At 41.3% G+C, this 15,809-nt stretch overlaps 1 protein-coding gene across 3 annotated transcripts in view; it reads right to left on the bottom strand.

The window, feature by feature from the left end:
• TANC1 (tetratricopeptide repeat, ankyrin repeat and coiled-coil containing 1) overlaps positions 1-15,809 on the bottom strand; it is a 180,548-nt gene that overhangs the window by 7,365 nt on the left and 157,374 nt on the right. For all 3 annotated transcript variants that reach the window (XM_066612033.1, XM_066612034.1, XM_066612035.1), the window contains 7 exons: positions 15,226-15,411; positions 11,861-11,939; positions 5,606-5,739; positions 4,852-4,975; positions 3,246-3,421; positions 2,451-2,583; positions 1,774-1,865 (listed from right to left, as the gene is read on the bottom strand). In XM_066612033.1, the coding sequence (XP_066468130.1) occupies positions 1,774-1,865; positions 2,451-2,583; positions 3,246-3,421; positions 4,852-4,975; positions 5,606-5,739; positions 11,861-11,939; positions 15,226-15,411 (924 nt within the window). The remainder of the gene's footprint in view (positions 1-1,773; positions 1,866-2,450; positions 2,584-3,245; positions 3,422-4,851; positions 4,976-5,605; positions 5,740-11,860; positions 11,940-15,225; positions 15,412-15,809) is intronic.

The raw sequence follows: 15,809 nt of genomic DNA, 5'->3' as shown, positions 1-15,809 counted from the left end.
CCCTAGTGGATTAAAAAAATCAGTGGACAAAAAAAACAGTGTAAAAATAGATTTGAAGACCCACTTCTAGGTTTCTTTCCACTCCATTGCTCCTAATGTAATAAGGCCTAATGTAAAAAGCTATAATTGCAGGGTTTGATTCTGGGACTCCCTGCTGATACCATAAAATGCGATAAATAAAAGCAGTTTAAAGAAATAAAGAAGTGTGTCCCTTTACAAATGCGGTTTAAAAACAACTTTTCTTACTGTTGTAGAGAGGCAGTCAGCAATTAGAAATGTAAAGGACCCCTTGCCTTTGCCTGGCTCGGCTGAAGAATGGAATGATAACTTGCATGACTTTCTCTCTAAAACAATAAAAGCAGTTTTATAAACTGTGCATTTTTCCCCTTATCCAGGGATCAGCGAATTCCTTTTCATTTGCAATGGCCATTCATGTTGAGTGAAATCCATGTATAAAAAGGCTGAACCTGTATTATTAAAATTATGTCATTGATTTCTACCTGCTTAAATGAAACACACTTGTTTTTTGGTTGTTTTTGTTTTAATTAAAGTAAGAGTAACTTATGTTTCGGTCATGATAAATTAGGTTACTATGGTAGTAATTCCTAAAGCTGTGCCATTTTAAATAATTCAGAAGAGTTACTGGTTGCTTAAACAAAATTCTTTTTAAGCCATTTCTGCCCAACGTTGCATATATGCAACAGGGACCAAATGTGTACACCTGTGGGCCTTTCAAGCATTTTGTTCTCTTTCTGCATTAAAAGATTTGTATAAAACAAATATAAATATAATCTGCTGCTCAAAATTACCATGTGTATGTGAGATAATTTTTTATAAGATTATTGCTATTTTGGGCACACACTCTCAGGAAGGTTCACCCCACCCACCCACCCCCCGCTCTAAGTGCAATCCTCTTACTTGAGGTATCACAAAAAACCTAGTCCTGTACACTACAGCTGTTATACACAACTTCCTGGGAGTAAGTCCCACTGAACACAATGAAACTTACTTCTAAATATACAGACACAGCATTCTGCTGTTAAACTTCCATTTGACGACAACATTTCAGGTTCACCTTACTCAGGTGAGTTTGTCCTAACTTTTCAAAAGATGAAATAGAAGAACAAAGAACCCTAAAGTTTTTGGAGAAGAAAAAAGTGCTTTCCTTCTCCTTGGAGCACAAAAATTCTTTCCTAGAAGAAAATTACTCTTTTTGTATGTTTCAGGGAACAGAAGGCTCAAGTAATTACATTTTTGAGATGAAAAATGGCCTGTGAAAGCTATTGCACTTTGCTATGATCCAAACAAGATCCACTGAATGTAATCACAGCACTATTATTACTGGTACTGACAACTGGAGATTCAAACGCAGCCAAGCTTCCTTACAGCAATTGTTTGCTGTTGTGCCAAGGCAGTATTGCCTTAGCCTCTGCAGTTACTGGGAGAGTAGCTAAGTGGAAAGACTGTTGCCCCCCCCCCAGCCTGTAGGCAGAGAGCAAAATTTTAAGAGGAGGAGGCACAGCACTCATGAGAAATCAAGGACATTCTGTAATGTGTTGACTGTACAGACGACCATTTAAAGAATAGATAGATATGGCTAATCAAGGCTTCTTGAAAGTTTATTTGTTGCTTCTGCATTCACAGTGAACTGTTTCATTAAAACAATCAAATTACCTAACAGTAGTTTAGCAATCCATACCACTGATATCTGCCATCATAACAGTCCACCCACTTGACATTCAATGCTAGAAACAAAAGCCAGGATCCACCTACTTTGTACATTATGTTTCCTTCTTCAATTAGCTTTTGTAGAAGAATAATCAGAATATCAGGTTTTGATGTAGCCATGGCCCAGGCTGCATTTCCTGAAATTTAAATAGTAACAAATGAGTTTCTGCTACTATCATGCCAATACTTTCAAACAAAATTATAATTGAAAACAGCACAAAACTCTGTGATCTGGATGAAATTTCCAGTTCTTTCAATAATATAGTAGAGTTGCTGAAATGTACGTAATATCAAAGCACTATCCCCAAGGATAAGGTCTACTGAAAAGTAGACCACCAGATTTAAAGAGAGCTACATACATAGATCCATAGCCACTATTCAAAAAAGTGAGCACTGAAATTAAATTAGCATCCTAAAATGAACTATTTTTGTCACATCCTTGGACCACATCATTGTCACCCATCTGCTATTCTGTCTTCATTATGCATACTAATATTTCAGCATCTGTAAAGAGGTTTAAATTGCTATAATTAAAAGCAGATAAAATCTGATTTGTTAGGAAACGTTCACATCAAATTTTTTTTAATGGACATGTTTATTAGAACTAAAATGCATTTTACAGACCAGTGAGATAAGAAGTGGCTGTTTACAAGGCAACAATTATTCTTTCCTTTCTGAACAAAGCCATTTTGTTTTGGCAACGTTGAAGAGATGGCACAAACCTAATTTGGCTCCTTTTCGAAGCAGAGTGACCACCACTGATGTATTTCGACATCCAATTGCTCTATCCAATGGGCGCATCCCACTGTTGTCAATATGTTCAATCACTGCACCCTTCTCAACTAGATACTGAACCTGTAAATGCAACACACAAACAAAATCAAAAGTGCAAATGTTGTGGCCTGGAGGGCACGATATTTATTTTTGAAATAGCAGCTGAGGTACAAAACAGCAGAACTGTGGTGGGCAGTTCAGGGGACTTTGCTCTCATTCCCAATTGTGCAACCCTGAGTGTAATTTAAACACAAAAAGCTTCCATTGCCATTCAATAGAAATGTTTTTTCTCTTAAACGCAATGTGGGGGGAGGGGGGGCTGCAGGAGTGAAACCAGAGCAAAGTCTATATTCTAAAGCTCCCAAAGTCCCTGCTGTGCCCCTCGTCAGATTGTTATTTTAAAAAAAAATTCATTCTTCCCACAAGGTCAAGTTGTGTGTCTCGAGGCATATTTGATGAGAATGTAAATTCAGTGGAAAACAGCTCAAAGTCAAAACAGGATTGCACAGATACCCTCAATCCAGTAAAGAACAAGCACCCACACTGGGTATTGTCTGGTTGCACAAATGATCAAGATAAAAGGTGGCTTTTTTTTGGTTAAACATCTCCATTGGTACCTCAAATGCATGAAAAAGACAGCCTAAATTTGCCTCATTAATATTCCTATTGGCAAGATCTTAGTGCTTTGGCTTAGTTTCAGATTCTGAAAGCTTATAAAAAGTGCAATATTCAACTTGACTTACAATATCCGAGTCTCCATAGAAAGCTGCTAGATCTAAGGGAGTTCTTCCATTCTTATCTGTCTGGTCTATTGTGGCATCTTTTTCAACTAAATATTGGACCACAGCCTTGTGTCCTTTGAGGCAAGCCCAGCTCAGTGCTGTCAGGCCCTCTTTATCCAGTGAAGAAATGTCTGCACCTAAAAATCCACCACAAAAGTATTTTTTAGACAAATAGAAGTACAACCCACCCCAAAAAATGTCATTTCCAACTCTTAACAGTTAAGTCAAATTGAAATATAGGTCAGTCCTCATCATCCACAGGTTTGTGATTCACCACAGATTGCTAATCTGTGATAGAGGGACCTCAGAGCAGGGCCTCTGAGAGGAATTTTATCAGGGGGTACAAAGTTTCTTTTTGGCCCCTTTCCAAAGGGAGAGGGGGCAAAAGAGAGTGAAGGAGGGTATAAATGGGGGCAAAGCAGGGCAGGGCAAAGTGGTGAAGTTGAAATAGTCTTTGGAGCCCAGGTCTACCAGGCTTCCCGATGCAAAACCCAAGTCTACCCACCCACGCACCATCAGCAGCTAGATACTGTAATGTGGAAAACCAAACACACTCCTAAGTCTCTCTGAAATCTTTTAAATATATAAAATCATTGCAGAAAAATATCGTATTTAGACTCACACTAGAATGGGAAAGTGTCCTGATCATACCAAAACTTACTTCTGTAAGTTGTAGGCCTGCAGCTGTGTCCCTCGGCTCCTAGACACTCCTTCATGGCAAGTGGATCCATAAGCCAAACAGCTACTATAGTAGGCCAGTTTCCTCCCAGGTTTGACACTGTGTTTAGGAGTGTCACGTATGCATTCCTGGGCCTGCTGTGTATGGCTTACAGCAGAAGTCACCACCGCATGCTCGTGATAGTGTCCCCAGCATCATGTGCAGGCAGCAAGTTTGCGTGAGACTGGAAAAAGTAAGATCCCAAAATTTCTGGGTCCCCACCTTTGGCTCCTGGGCCTGAGTACAAATCTACCCCGTTACCCCCCCTCTCATGGGTCTTGCTTCAGAGATCCTCCTGGAGCCTTCAGAAAGGTACTTCCAGTTTAACAAAAACCCAGAAGTGTCTTTAAGAAGGCTCCAACGGGCCTTCTGAGTTGTGGGGAGGCCACACCACATGTGGAACTCCTCTAAAAACTACAGAAAGTCAGTTTTGGTCATGTCCAGATGTCCTGTGAGGTCTGGCCATAAACTTCATTATCCACAAATTTTGTTAGCTGCTGGGCGGGGGGGGGGGGGGGTCTGAGCATGGATCCCCTGCAGATAATGAGGACCAACAGTACTCTTCATGTAAACGGTTTTTCAATTCTTTAAATCTTTGACCATATCTTGTGACACACAACATTTGAATAGAGGCATTTTAAAAATCTCACTCGTGGTTGGTTGGCAACCTTCAGTCTCGAAAGACTATGGTATAAGCCTACAGCACCTGGTATTCCCAGGCTGTCTCCCATTCAAGTACTAACCAGGCCTGACGCTGCTTAGCTTCCAAGATCAGACAAGATCAGGCATGCGCAGGGTAACAGTTGCTTCTCACTATATATGTAAAAAAAGATATAGAAGTTATTTTACCTTTGGAGATTAGAAATTCCACAGTGCCCAGGTGTCCTTCACAAGATGCCAGCATAAGTGGTGTCCTGCCTTGCTTGTCACTTAAATTTATATCTGCTCCATGTTCCAATAGGAGTTTTGCAATCTGAAAACACATAAATGCATACTTTCTCATCACACCCTTAGGAGAAATAAAATATGTGTTCCAACCAAACAAAATCAATCCATATGCTGGATTATGTTACAAAAGGTAAATTTATAACATTTCTGTACAACTCAAATTTTCTTTCTAATCAAACATCCATTAGTATCCCTTTAGATATTAATATTTCTTTTAACATTAAACAAAAAACCCCTTGCAAACGTCTAGAACATGGATGGCCAACCTGCAGCACGTGTGCCACTAAATGGCGCATAGACATCTCCTAAGTGGCACACACAAGTCACCTGTCACTGCCATGCAGGCCAACGCAGGACTCTGCTGCCGCAAGCATATGACACTTCCTGGCACAAAGCCCAGAAAGGGAGTGATAAGGCCTGGGGTGAGGTGAAGATAGCCAAGCAGAGGCTCCGCAGATCACATGGGCTAGCAAAACCACCCAAGCCGGTACAGTGAGGAACAAAATAAGTTGGAGTGGCATGCTCAAGATCCTGTATTTAAAAAGTGGCACCAAGACACGCTATGAGTTGACTACCCCGATCTAGAAAGTCATAGAAGACTTTCCTTTTCCAAAATTCTTCACTGACAGTTTTTATTTGTAAAAGGTTGTCCCACCTGCCAATGTCCTTGGCGCACAGCACAGAAAAGTGGGGGGATTCCTTTCCTGTTGGTTTTTGTTACTAGAGCACCATTATCAAGCAGTAGCTCAGATACTTCCTGCTTTCCTCTACCAGCAGCAGCTGTCAAAGCTAAAAAGAAAAGAGGGGTTTTAAAGTTGTAAATCTAAAAGGAAAAAACCAGAAAGCATTAAGCTAAGTGCATTCCATGTATCGCTATTGATAACATTCAGCAATTTGTTCAACAGCAGATTAAAAAGATTTTCTTGCACAAAAGATGACATATTAACAAAGATTAAAATAATTAAAACCACACTCAAAAAGAATGTAGTGGAACTGGAAAAGGTGTAGAAGAGAGCTACCAAAATGATTAGTGGGCTGGGGCACTTCCATTATGAGGAAAGGCTACAACATCTGAGGCTTTGCAATCTAGAAAGAAGTCAAGCAAGACGTAAAATTGAGACATAAAATTATGCATGGAATGGATAAAATGGATAGAGAGAAGTTCTCCCTCTTGCACAACACCACAACCAGGGGACATCCACTAAAATGAGAGAGCTAGATGGGCCCTTGGCCTGATCCAGCAAGGCTCTTCTTTTGTTCTAAAAGGGAGTATCTGTGAACTTTCTGATACAAGATGGAGAATATGTGACCACCAACTACAAGGTATACCTTTGTATCATACGTATCTATGCACACCTAACCTGTTACTATTCATATAGTGCTATTGGTGTATATGATTCTTTACAGCACAAAAAGACTTCCCTTACTTTCTACTCATCGCTCTCCTTCCCAATACTTACAATGCCACCACATGAGACATATCTCTAGCTGAGATAATCTGAGCTATATCAATGGGGTAGTGAAGTAGACTGTAAGACCACCCAATTTGGCCATCTCTAATATTATTATACTACCATCATTTTAGTAGACACATCCAGCTGAATATTTTCAGTACACAAAAATGTGGTACCAACTATCCACAGATTAAATTGCATATATTTAAAGTACTGAGACGGTCTTTAGCAATACACCCATAATAAAACATATTCCAACACACTCTGTGTTAAGGCTATTCTCATCATTTTACTGATCTTCAGAAGTGTATATTAGTCTTGATAAACAGTCGCTGACAGCAACCTCCTCAACTACTACCAAAAGTGAACTCTCTCAGGAAAGTCTGTTTTCCAGAAAAAGGGAGTTAAAGGAAGACCAAGACATAGCATGAAGAATTGAAGCTGGAGTTTTAATTCCTATTACCCACTCTTAAATTATTATACATTACATAAAAGGTTATTAATAACTTTATTATTCTCATGATCCTTGCTAAAGTTTTTGAATCACAAAGATTAGAACAATACTTCACAGATTTGCAACCCAATCCTACCTAAATCCCCATGTGCTGATACAGTGGCACTGGTACAGTTTCCACTGTATCCCATGGGGATTTTTGGCTGCTGGAGATGTCCTTGGGGTAAGGGGGAACTCATCCCCTTGCCCCAGGGTATACCCCTGCAGCTGCTATGGGGCAACCGGACCTGCACCAGCTCAATCACTGGCATAAGTCTGTGTTGCTCTGTGAAGGTGGATCAGGCCTGGGAAGGGACTCAGGATTTGGCAGTTGTCTGTGGGCCCGCCAGCACGCGGGAGGCTGCTGCAGTTTCCCTGCACTTGTAGGTGGAGACTGCTTTATGACAGCCATAAAGCAGTCTTCACCAGCGCAACACTAGTTATATGGAAGGGGGATAGAGTTCAGTTTGAGTTCATTAAACAAAAATGGTTCAAACTATCCACAGATATTTTGGCAAGACCTCAGGAAAATTAGTTCTTTAATCACGGCACAGGTAAAAACTGCATGATGTTGTGCAAATCTGCTGCATAGATGGTGTTTCACAATGACTACCTCAATCTTATGTACACTGGAGTTAGGCAGTTTATGCCCAAAATGCAGCAGGCAGAACCCTGGGAAAAGAAAAGTGAAGTACTACCAGTCTTGTCTTTCATCTTCCCACTTAATCCCTCAAGAGCTTGTAAAACAGGCAGACCAATTAATTGAATAGCCATTGTAACACCTTTAAAAAAAAACAAGCTAAGAATTTTAAGTATTTGCATCAGAATGCAGTTTTATGACCTTTCCAGTTTCCTCTGTGGGCCTGGAAAGTAAAAATAAAAAATGGATTTCCTTGTCATGATTTGTTCTTGGTCATTACACACACATTAGCTTGTGCATGCTTTATATGGAGCTTGAAATTAACATGATTTCTCGTGACTGAAAGTCTTTGTGCGCGGGAACATTCAATGTGATCAGTGTTGTACGAACAGTTGTTGTACGAGTTATCAACATATACCAGGGTGGTTAAACTTGCTTAACGTAAGAGCCACATATGATCAAGTATTTGAGAGCTGCAATATTTAAGGAGCAGTAAAATTCTTAAATATATTTATTCACCATGAATATTTAATCCAATGGACTCTCAGTTTATACCTGGTAAATAATTATAAAACTTGAAAATTTCTTTTTCATCTTCTATATTAATTGTGATGTAAAAAGAAGCTCAGCCAATATAATTCTGAGAGCTGCACATTATATGTCAAAGAGCTGCATGTGGCTCACAAGTTGTGATTTGGCTACCCCTGCCATATACAAAAAATTCAAGCCACTGGATGGCCATTTTTGGTGAATCTCCACTTCTGTTCCACTTCTCCATAGAATTTTTCATACAGAATGAATAAAAAACAGGATGCCTGGATTTTCTTTAAGCAGGCATCTGATACATCTTAAACATCTGATACACATGATAGTGTAATTTATTTTAGGATTTTGTTAAACAGTTCAATTTAAATAATCTGACAGTTGTTTTTTAGATACCTAATTGTTACTATAAAACCAAAGGCTAGCCACTCTTATAAAAACAAAAAACAGACTTGCCTCTTATCACTATCATTCATAGCTCCTGGGCTCACTTTGGATATAGAAACAAAGCATCTCAAGTATACCATATTCGGAAATAAGCAAGGGTGAAGAATAGACTGCCGTGGGCTTAAGCAAACAAAATTCTCAGCAAAACTAGGTTCAGGAATGCAGACTATTCTGCAGAAAAGGTCCACCTCTGATCCGCCTAATATAGTCTTCAAAAACCTGTACCACTCTTACTTAAAGAATAAAATATAAATGAGCAGCTAAATAAGCAACTGATTCAAAATGAAAAATATGAGAACAAGGGAAATTAATAATCTAAAGGAAACTAATAATCTTTGGCTGAACTGTTGCCCGGAATGTTGAAGGAAGTAACATGGGGTGAGGGGAAGGAAATTTTGAAGACAGAATAAAAACAATGGTTGGAAATTGCTGTAAGACAATACTATGTGATAAGCTTGCTAATACAATTTGTTGTATCTGATGTGCTGTTTCAATAGTATTACTGTGACAGATAGTGGATACAAATAGTTGTATCTGATGTGCTGTTTCAATAGCATTACTGTGTCAGAGAGTGGATTTTCTTTTAATGTATAATATCTTCTTATTCATAGTTGTGCAGAGGACTTCAATGTAGTAATTTCAAAACACACATACTGGTTTGTGACTTTTTTTTTTTTTTAAAGACTCATTATTTGAGATACATTTGTCTTCTGAAAAACTAGTTTCCAAAATGCTAACTACTGGTAAGTGCTCAGCTATGGAAATCAGAGCTTCGTGATTTAAAACAAACAAATAAAAAACCTTAAATGGATGAATTTTATACCACAATCCTAGACAATATCAATTCGGATGTTACTTACTTCCAGGTAAGCGTGTGCAGGATTGCAACATTTGTCCGTGAATGAATTAAATATACATAAACCAGCAGTTTTGTACTAAAAGATCATTTCTGGACCAGGCTACTTGGAAGTCTCACCAATTTCAGTTACTCCCAAGGGCATCTGCACAACTTCAGCCTGCTCAGAAGTGCCCAGGCTGCCATCCTGTTTTGGTGTGGAATAATCCAGTTCCCCTGCTCAACCAGCTTTTTCAAGAGATGAAGCAAGGACCACCAATAAAACTAGTACACAGGAGATATCCAAGCCAGACCAGGATGGAAGGCAGTAGGCATATCCCACAAGTGAGCCCTGGTGGTTAGCAGAGGTGGTTAGCAGAGGTGGTTTTCACAATGGAGAGAGGTGAAAAGCGGTGTGCCCCAAGGATCTGTCCTGGGACCGGTGCTTTTCAACCTCTTCATAAATGACCTGGAGACAGGGTTGAGCAGTGAAGTGGCTAAGTTTGCAGACGAAACCAAACTTTTCCGAGTGGTAAAGACCAGAAGTGATTGTGAGGAGCTCCAGAAGGATCTCTCCAGACTGGCAGAATGGGCAGCAAAATGGCAGATGCGCTTCAATGTCAGTAAGTGTAAAGTCATGCACATTGGGGCAAAAAATCAAAACTTTAGATATAGGCTGATGGGTTCTGAGCTGTCTGTGACAGATCAGGAGAGAGATCTTGGGGTGGTGGTGGACAGGTCGATGAAAGTGTTGACCCAATGTGCGGCGGCAGTGAAGAAGGCCAATTCTATGCTTGGGATCATTAGGAAGGGTATTGAGAACAAAACGGCTAGTATTATAATGCCGTTGTACAAATCTATGGTAAGGCCACACCTGGAGTATTGTGTCCAGTTCTGGTCGCCGCATCTCAAAAAAGACATAGTGGAAATGGAAAAGGTGCAAAAGAGAGCGACTAAGATGATTACGGGGCTGGGGCACCTTCCTTATGAGGAAAGGCTACGGCGTTTGGGCCTCTTCAGCCTAGAAAAGAGGCGCTTGAGGGGGGACATGATTGAGACATACAAAATTATGCAGGGGATGGACAGAGTGGATAGGGAGATGCTCTTTACACTCTCACATAATACCAGAACCAGGGGACATCCACTAAAATTGAGTGTTGGGCGGGTTAGGACAGACAAAAGAAAATATTTCTTTACTCAGCGTGTGGTCGGTCTGTGGAACTCCTTGCCACAGGATGTGGTGCTGGCGTCTACCCTAGACGCCTTTAAAAGGGGATTGGACAAGTTTCTGGAGGAAAAATCCATTATGGGGTACAAGCCATGATGTGTATGCGCAACCTCCTGATTTTAGAAATGGGTTAAGTCAGAATGCCAGATGTAGGGGAGGGCACCAGGATGAGATCTCTTGTTATCTGGTGTGCTCCCTGGGGCATTTGGTGGGCCGCTGTGAGATACAGGAAGCTGGACTAGATGGGCCTATGGCCTCATCCAGTGGGGCTGTTCTTATGTTCTTATGTGGCTAGTCCAGCAAGGCACTTCTTGTTTGGGAGAGTGTAATTGCCTCCCAGGAACAGCAATCCAGATTCCCCTAATCATTGCGGGTCCTTGGTAACGAAGAGACCCAATAAGCGTTATGCTTCCTTAAGCCATTTCTGCCCAATGTTGCATATAAGCAACAGGGACCAAATGTGTACACCTGTGGGCCAGGCAGAAATGGGTTAATTTGACACTAGGAAGCTCTAGGATCACCAGACAAGCTAAGTGCTCTCCTGGGAGGAGAGCCCTGTTCAGAATGTCCCGCAACTACAACTGGGAATCCCACCTGTACACTTATTCCACTTATCACTGCCCTCGGGATCAATAGCACTGCTTTTGAGTCACCTGTTATTCACATGCTTAGAGAGTTCACAGATTCTTGGCCACAGTATCAAATTCTTCTCTGGAATCAATCACAATAAGCTCCATGTCCCACAATGACTGAAAGCTTCCAAAATTCTCTAGTCATGCTCTCCATTCCACAGTTGACCCTAGCTCATCTCTGACAATGAACTTTCCTTGTTGTTGGCTCTTGGGTCCTTGCTAGAGCTAGTTTTCTCAGCGCTTCTTTCTTCCAGTCTGGGCTTATCCTTGTTTTATTGCCCTGTACCTGGATCCAGACTCCTGGTCTGTTTCTCTCTCTCTCTCTCTCTCTCTCTCTCTTTCTCCCCTAGTCTCCTTACTTCCATGTCTTCCCCTTAATTTCCCCTTAAATTTTTCCAGTTTTTAATCCAGTTTTTAAAATGGGAAAATACTTTTGCATCAAACATTAGTTCACTTTTGCAGTCTGAATATATGAAAATTGTTTAAAATACAAACAAGCATTTCCTTTCACAAGACACACATCAGCACATTCTTGCAACCATGACTCTTATAAATTCTTTGATAATGAAAATAAATATTAATTTATAGCAACATAAAACAAGTTGCTATAATATTACAAGACTAATTTTACTATATACCTGTTTCTCCCCACAGGGTATCTGTTTCATTGATATCAATTTTAGGTTCCATTTCCATCCTTATCAGAAAGCAAACCACCTGAAAAGAGGAGGGAGAAAAAAATCAACTGCTGAAAAGTATTCAAGAAAATAAAACAACAACTAAATAGTAATTACACTGTGGCACCTGATCAGCAGTGAATGATGAACCTGCCAACTATGGGTTGCATCTTAAAAGAGAAGATTACACTCTTTAAACTAGCTCATGCTAGAAAAGGGAAAGCACTTTGTTTTGTACAAGAATCTTTTGTCCTTTTTCAATCAGAGAGCAAACTAAATAAAAGTCACAGGTTCCAATCCTATCTAACTTTCCAGTACTGATGCAGCCACAGTGCAGCCCAAGGTAAGGGAACAAATATTCTCTCACCTCATAGAGGCCTCCATGACTGCCTCTCCCCTGCAGGATGCACATCCCTGCACACCTAGCTGGCACGGCTACATTAGTGCTGAGACAGGATTAGGCCCACAATCCTATAAACACTTACCTGGGAACAAGCCCCATTGAACTCAGTGGGACTTACTGAGTAGACATGCACAGGACTGCACTGTTCTTCAAATTATTGGTCTATCGTACTACCTACAATGACTGGCAGTGGTTCTCCAAGATTGTGAACTTCACAGTCATACATGGAAGTGCCAAGAACTGAATCTGGACCTTCAGCATGCAAAGTACGCAGTCTTCCACTGAGATACAGCTCATCCCACAGTAATGTTGCAAAGTACTAACAGCTTGGATGTTTTGGGTAACTGGGGATCAACTCACTATGAACTGGGAATAGGCCTACAATTTCAACTAGTTTGAGCGTTTTATGCATATGGTTTTAATATATGGTTGCCTAGGTTGGGAAAAGCTAAAACTAAAATAAATATTTGCATAGATGCTCAGCTTTTAAACGGATAGTTCATTTTTCTCATAATCCATTAATGCTATTACATTCTCTCTGCCTCACTCAGAACAAGAGTTTAAACAAATCCAAATTTGTTTCTGTTAGTTTCAAATGTTTTACATGGCAAATTAATTACTTTAATGAGTTCCTACAAGACCCAAATATGACAAAATACAGGTAGAGCCTATTTATCTGCGTTAGTTCCGTTCCGTGACTTGGCGCGATTAACAAAAAATGCGTTGTGCTGAGTCCATAGAGTTAGAGGCAAATAGGCTGCAGCCTGACACTTCCGGTTGGAAGGAAACGAAGGCAGCTGTTCTCAATTCCCTCCCCTCCATACTCAGCTCTCTTGTTGCCAGCTGTCCTGCTTCTTTCACAGTTGGAATGGTGAGCTTGCTTGGGAAGCCTGTGTCCCAGGCGGCCTCCCAACAGTGCTGCAGGTTCTTCTCCTCCTCCTCTTCCCTGCTGCTGCTCCTGCAACCCTCCCAACCACCATCATGGAAGCTCCTCTACCCCGGAGCATTCTGGGACTTGTAGTCCAACTCTCTGCTCACCATCACCTGTCTCTCCAAGGCTTCCCAAGAGCCTGCATCATCTGGGGGGGGGGGAACACTCCCTGGGTTTTTTAAAGCAATCCCCTCTCCTCTTCCTCCTCCTCCTCCTCCTCCTGAGCTCTCCCCGTTGCCAGCTGCCCGGTTTCTTTCACAGGTGGGATGCTGATCTTTTAGGAGTCCAGCCCTATGCATTTCTACTTGGAAGTAAGCCCCATTCCAGTCAATGGGGCTTACTCCCAGGAAAGTGTGGAGAGGATTGGGCTGTAAATCGCATGCTTTGCTTGGTGGGAAGGCTTTGTGATAGCCTGCACCATCTGGGGGAGGGGGGGATTCAGCAAACACTCCCTGGGTTCTTTAAAGCAATTCCCTCTTCACTTTAAAAGCAATCCTCTCTGTTGCTACAGCACCTGTGTGTGTGTGTGTGTGTGTGTGTGAGTGAGTGAGAGAGAGAGCTCCCCACCTCCACCTCGCTGCAGTGTTCTGGCTACAGAGGTTCTTGCCCCCCCCTTCCCCTCTTCAGCCTCAGCTGGCTCAGGGGCTCCAGGAATGTTACTATTACTTTGCAAGGGGAACCTCTTCCAGGGCTATTCCCTGCCTGGGCGAGGCAGAGCCTTTTTGCAGTATTTTGGGCTGCCTGGAAATGGATCGAGATGACAGCACAGGGCAAAGGAGGCAAAGGTGTGTGTGACATTCAGTACCCCACCCCATTCTCCTTGAGACAAATCCTCAGATTAAAAATCTGTGGATAAATAGGCTGCACGTGTAATCAAGATAAATGTAAACAAATAGAGCAAGCCAATCCAGTATGAATTCTGTCAGAAATGTTTGTTGCTTATAACTAAAAACGAACAATGCTAATGATTTAACCAAAGATGAGCAAAATGAACTCATATTATTCTTCCATACTCAGTTTCTATTAATGGAAACATTTTTAAGCAGAAGCAATGTAGAAAGACTTAAGTTCAGAATTCACTTTAAAACTGTTGACTTTTCCATGCATAGATGGAAAACACAGAAAACAAGCCCACCATTATACCAGTACCCAGTGTAGAATTACCACCCCACCCCCCGGCAAAAAAAAAAAAATATTGAATAAAGCATGGCTTAGAACAAAAGCAGTTTGGAGACTGAAACCTAAAAGCCAAGATTAACTGCATAAACAATAAATGCATTAGCAGAGAGTTTGCATTCTTACAAGGCAGACAGGGAATTGTACAGACATGATTTCAAGAAATAAACCATCTTTGTGAGTTCCATTATGGCTATGTAATCCTTTATAGGCACACTGTGGAGACAGGCATCCTACTGTAGCTTTTTCATTTCCTTGCATAGGCTGCACCAAGCAGAGACTATGCAACTGCTACAGCAGTATTCTGTCCCAGGTAAGTGGAGCAGAAAACTCCACCAAGCAAACTGGGGCCACCCACACACAAGCTCTTGCATTTAAGTGGAATCTTTCTAATAGCACAGAATACAGGGGACTCTGCTGACATTAAAATGCAACAGTAAAAAAGGCAAAGGGTGAAAAAGCACTCTGGCATCTGCCAAGCAGTCTGTGTTGCTCAGTTTACAGTGTAAGGATGAGGCTGCTCTCACCATTGGCAGAGTATATTTCCCTGGAGGAAGTGCTGTTTTTCTGATAAGCAAGATACAAGCGTTCTCAGTATGATCGGTACAAGATATAGTGTCTTATTTGTTTTAACAAGGCTGCCTCATGGCAACATGTCTGTGTTTTATTCTCATATATTTTCACATGAAAATTTGCAGGTTGTACACAGGCTCACTTAGGGGGGAAATGTAGTATCTTTATATCAATGACAGTACAGCCAAGTGAACAAGTCAATCAATGACACTTTCAAAAGTTGGAAAAATACGAACAGCCTACCTGACAGTGCCCCATGCTTGAAGATGCTGTCAGAGCCTGCTGCAGTGCCTGGCGCTTTGTCAGTGAATTCTGCTGATGGGGAGAGACTGTCCAGTCCTGGCTGAGCAGATATTCAAGAATATCACAATGGCCCCTCAGAGCACTATGAACCAAAGCACACTGTCCCTTTTTGTCCAAGCAGTCAATCTATATTAAAGAGAGAGAAAAAGTGAGTCCACTATGGCAAGCATGCTTGAAGCACCTGTTGTATTACCAAAGCGCAACAAAAATATATTCTGCTGAATTGACAGGTCTAGTTGATTATAATTTTAGCATGATACCGGGGAACTGCGCATTACCCAAAAATCACAAGAGGTGTTTATTTTACTTACAGCCCAGTCGTAACCTGCACTAGAATAGCAGGCCAACTGGTGCACGCCATATCCAGTGCAGGATAGAAGGTGAAAGGAGCACAATTCGGAAGTAAGGGGACTTACTTATTCCTTATCACCCCAAGGAATGCCCCAGCCACCTCAATGGGGCTTCTTGAATCTGTGCCAGTGAAATCGCTGGTGCAAATCCAAGCAGCCCAGTGTAATGACAGG

The sequence above is a fragment of the Tiliqua scincoides genome, chromosome 1 (assembly GCF_035046505.1).
Source record: "Tiliqua scincoides isolate rTilSci1 chromosome 1, rTilSci1.hap2, whole genome shotgun sequence".
NCBI classification, from domain to species: Eukaryota; Metazoa; Chordata; class Lepidosauria; order Squamata; family Scincidae; genus Tiliqua; species Tiliqua scincoides.
The sequence above is the reverse complement of the archived record's forward strand: the minus strand, read 5'-3'. Positions and strand labels throughout refer to the sequence as shown.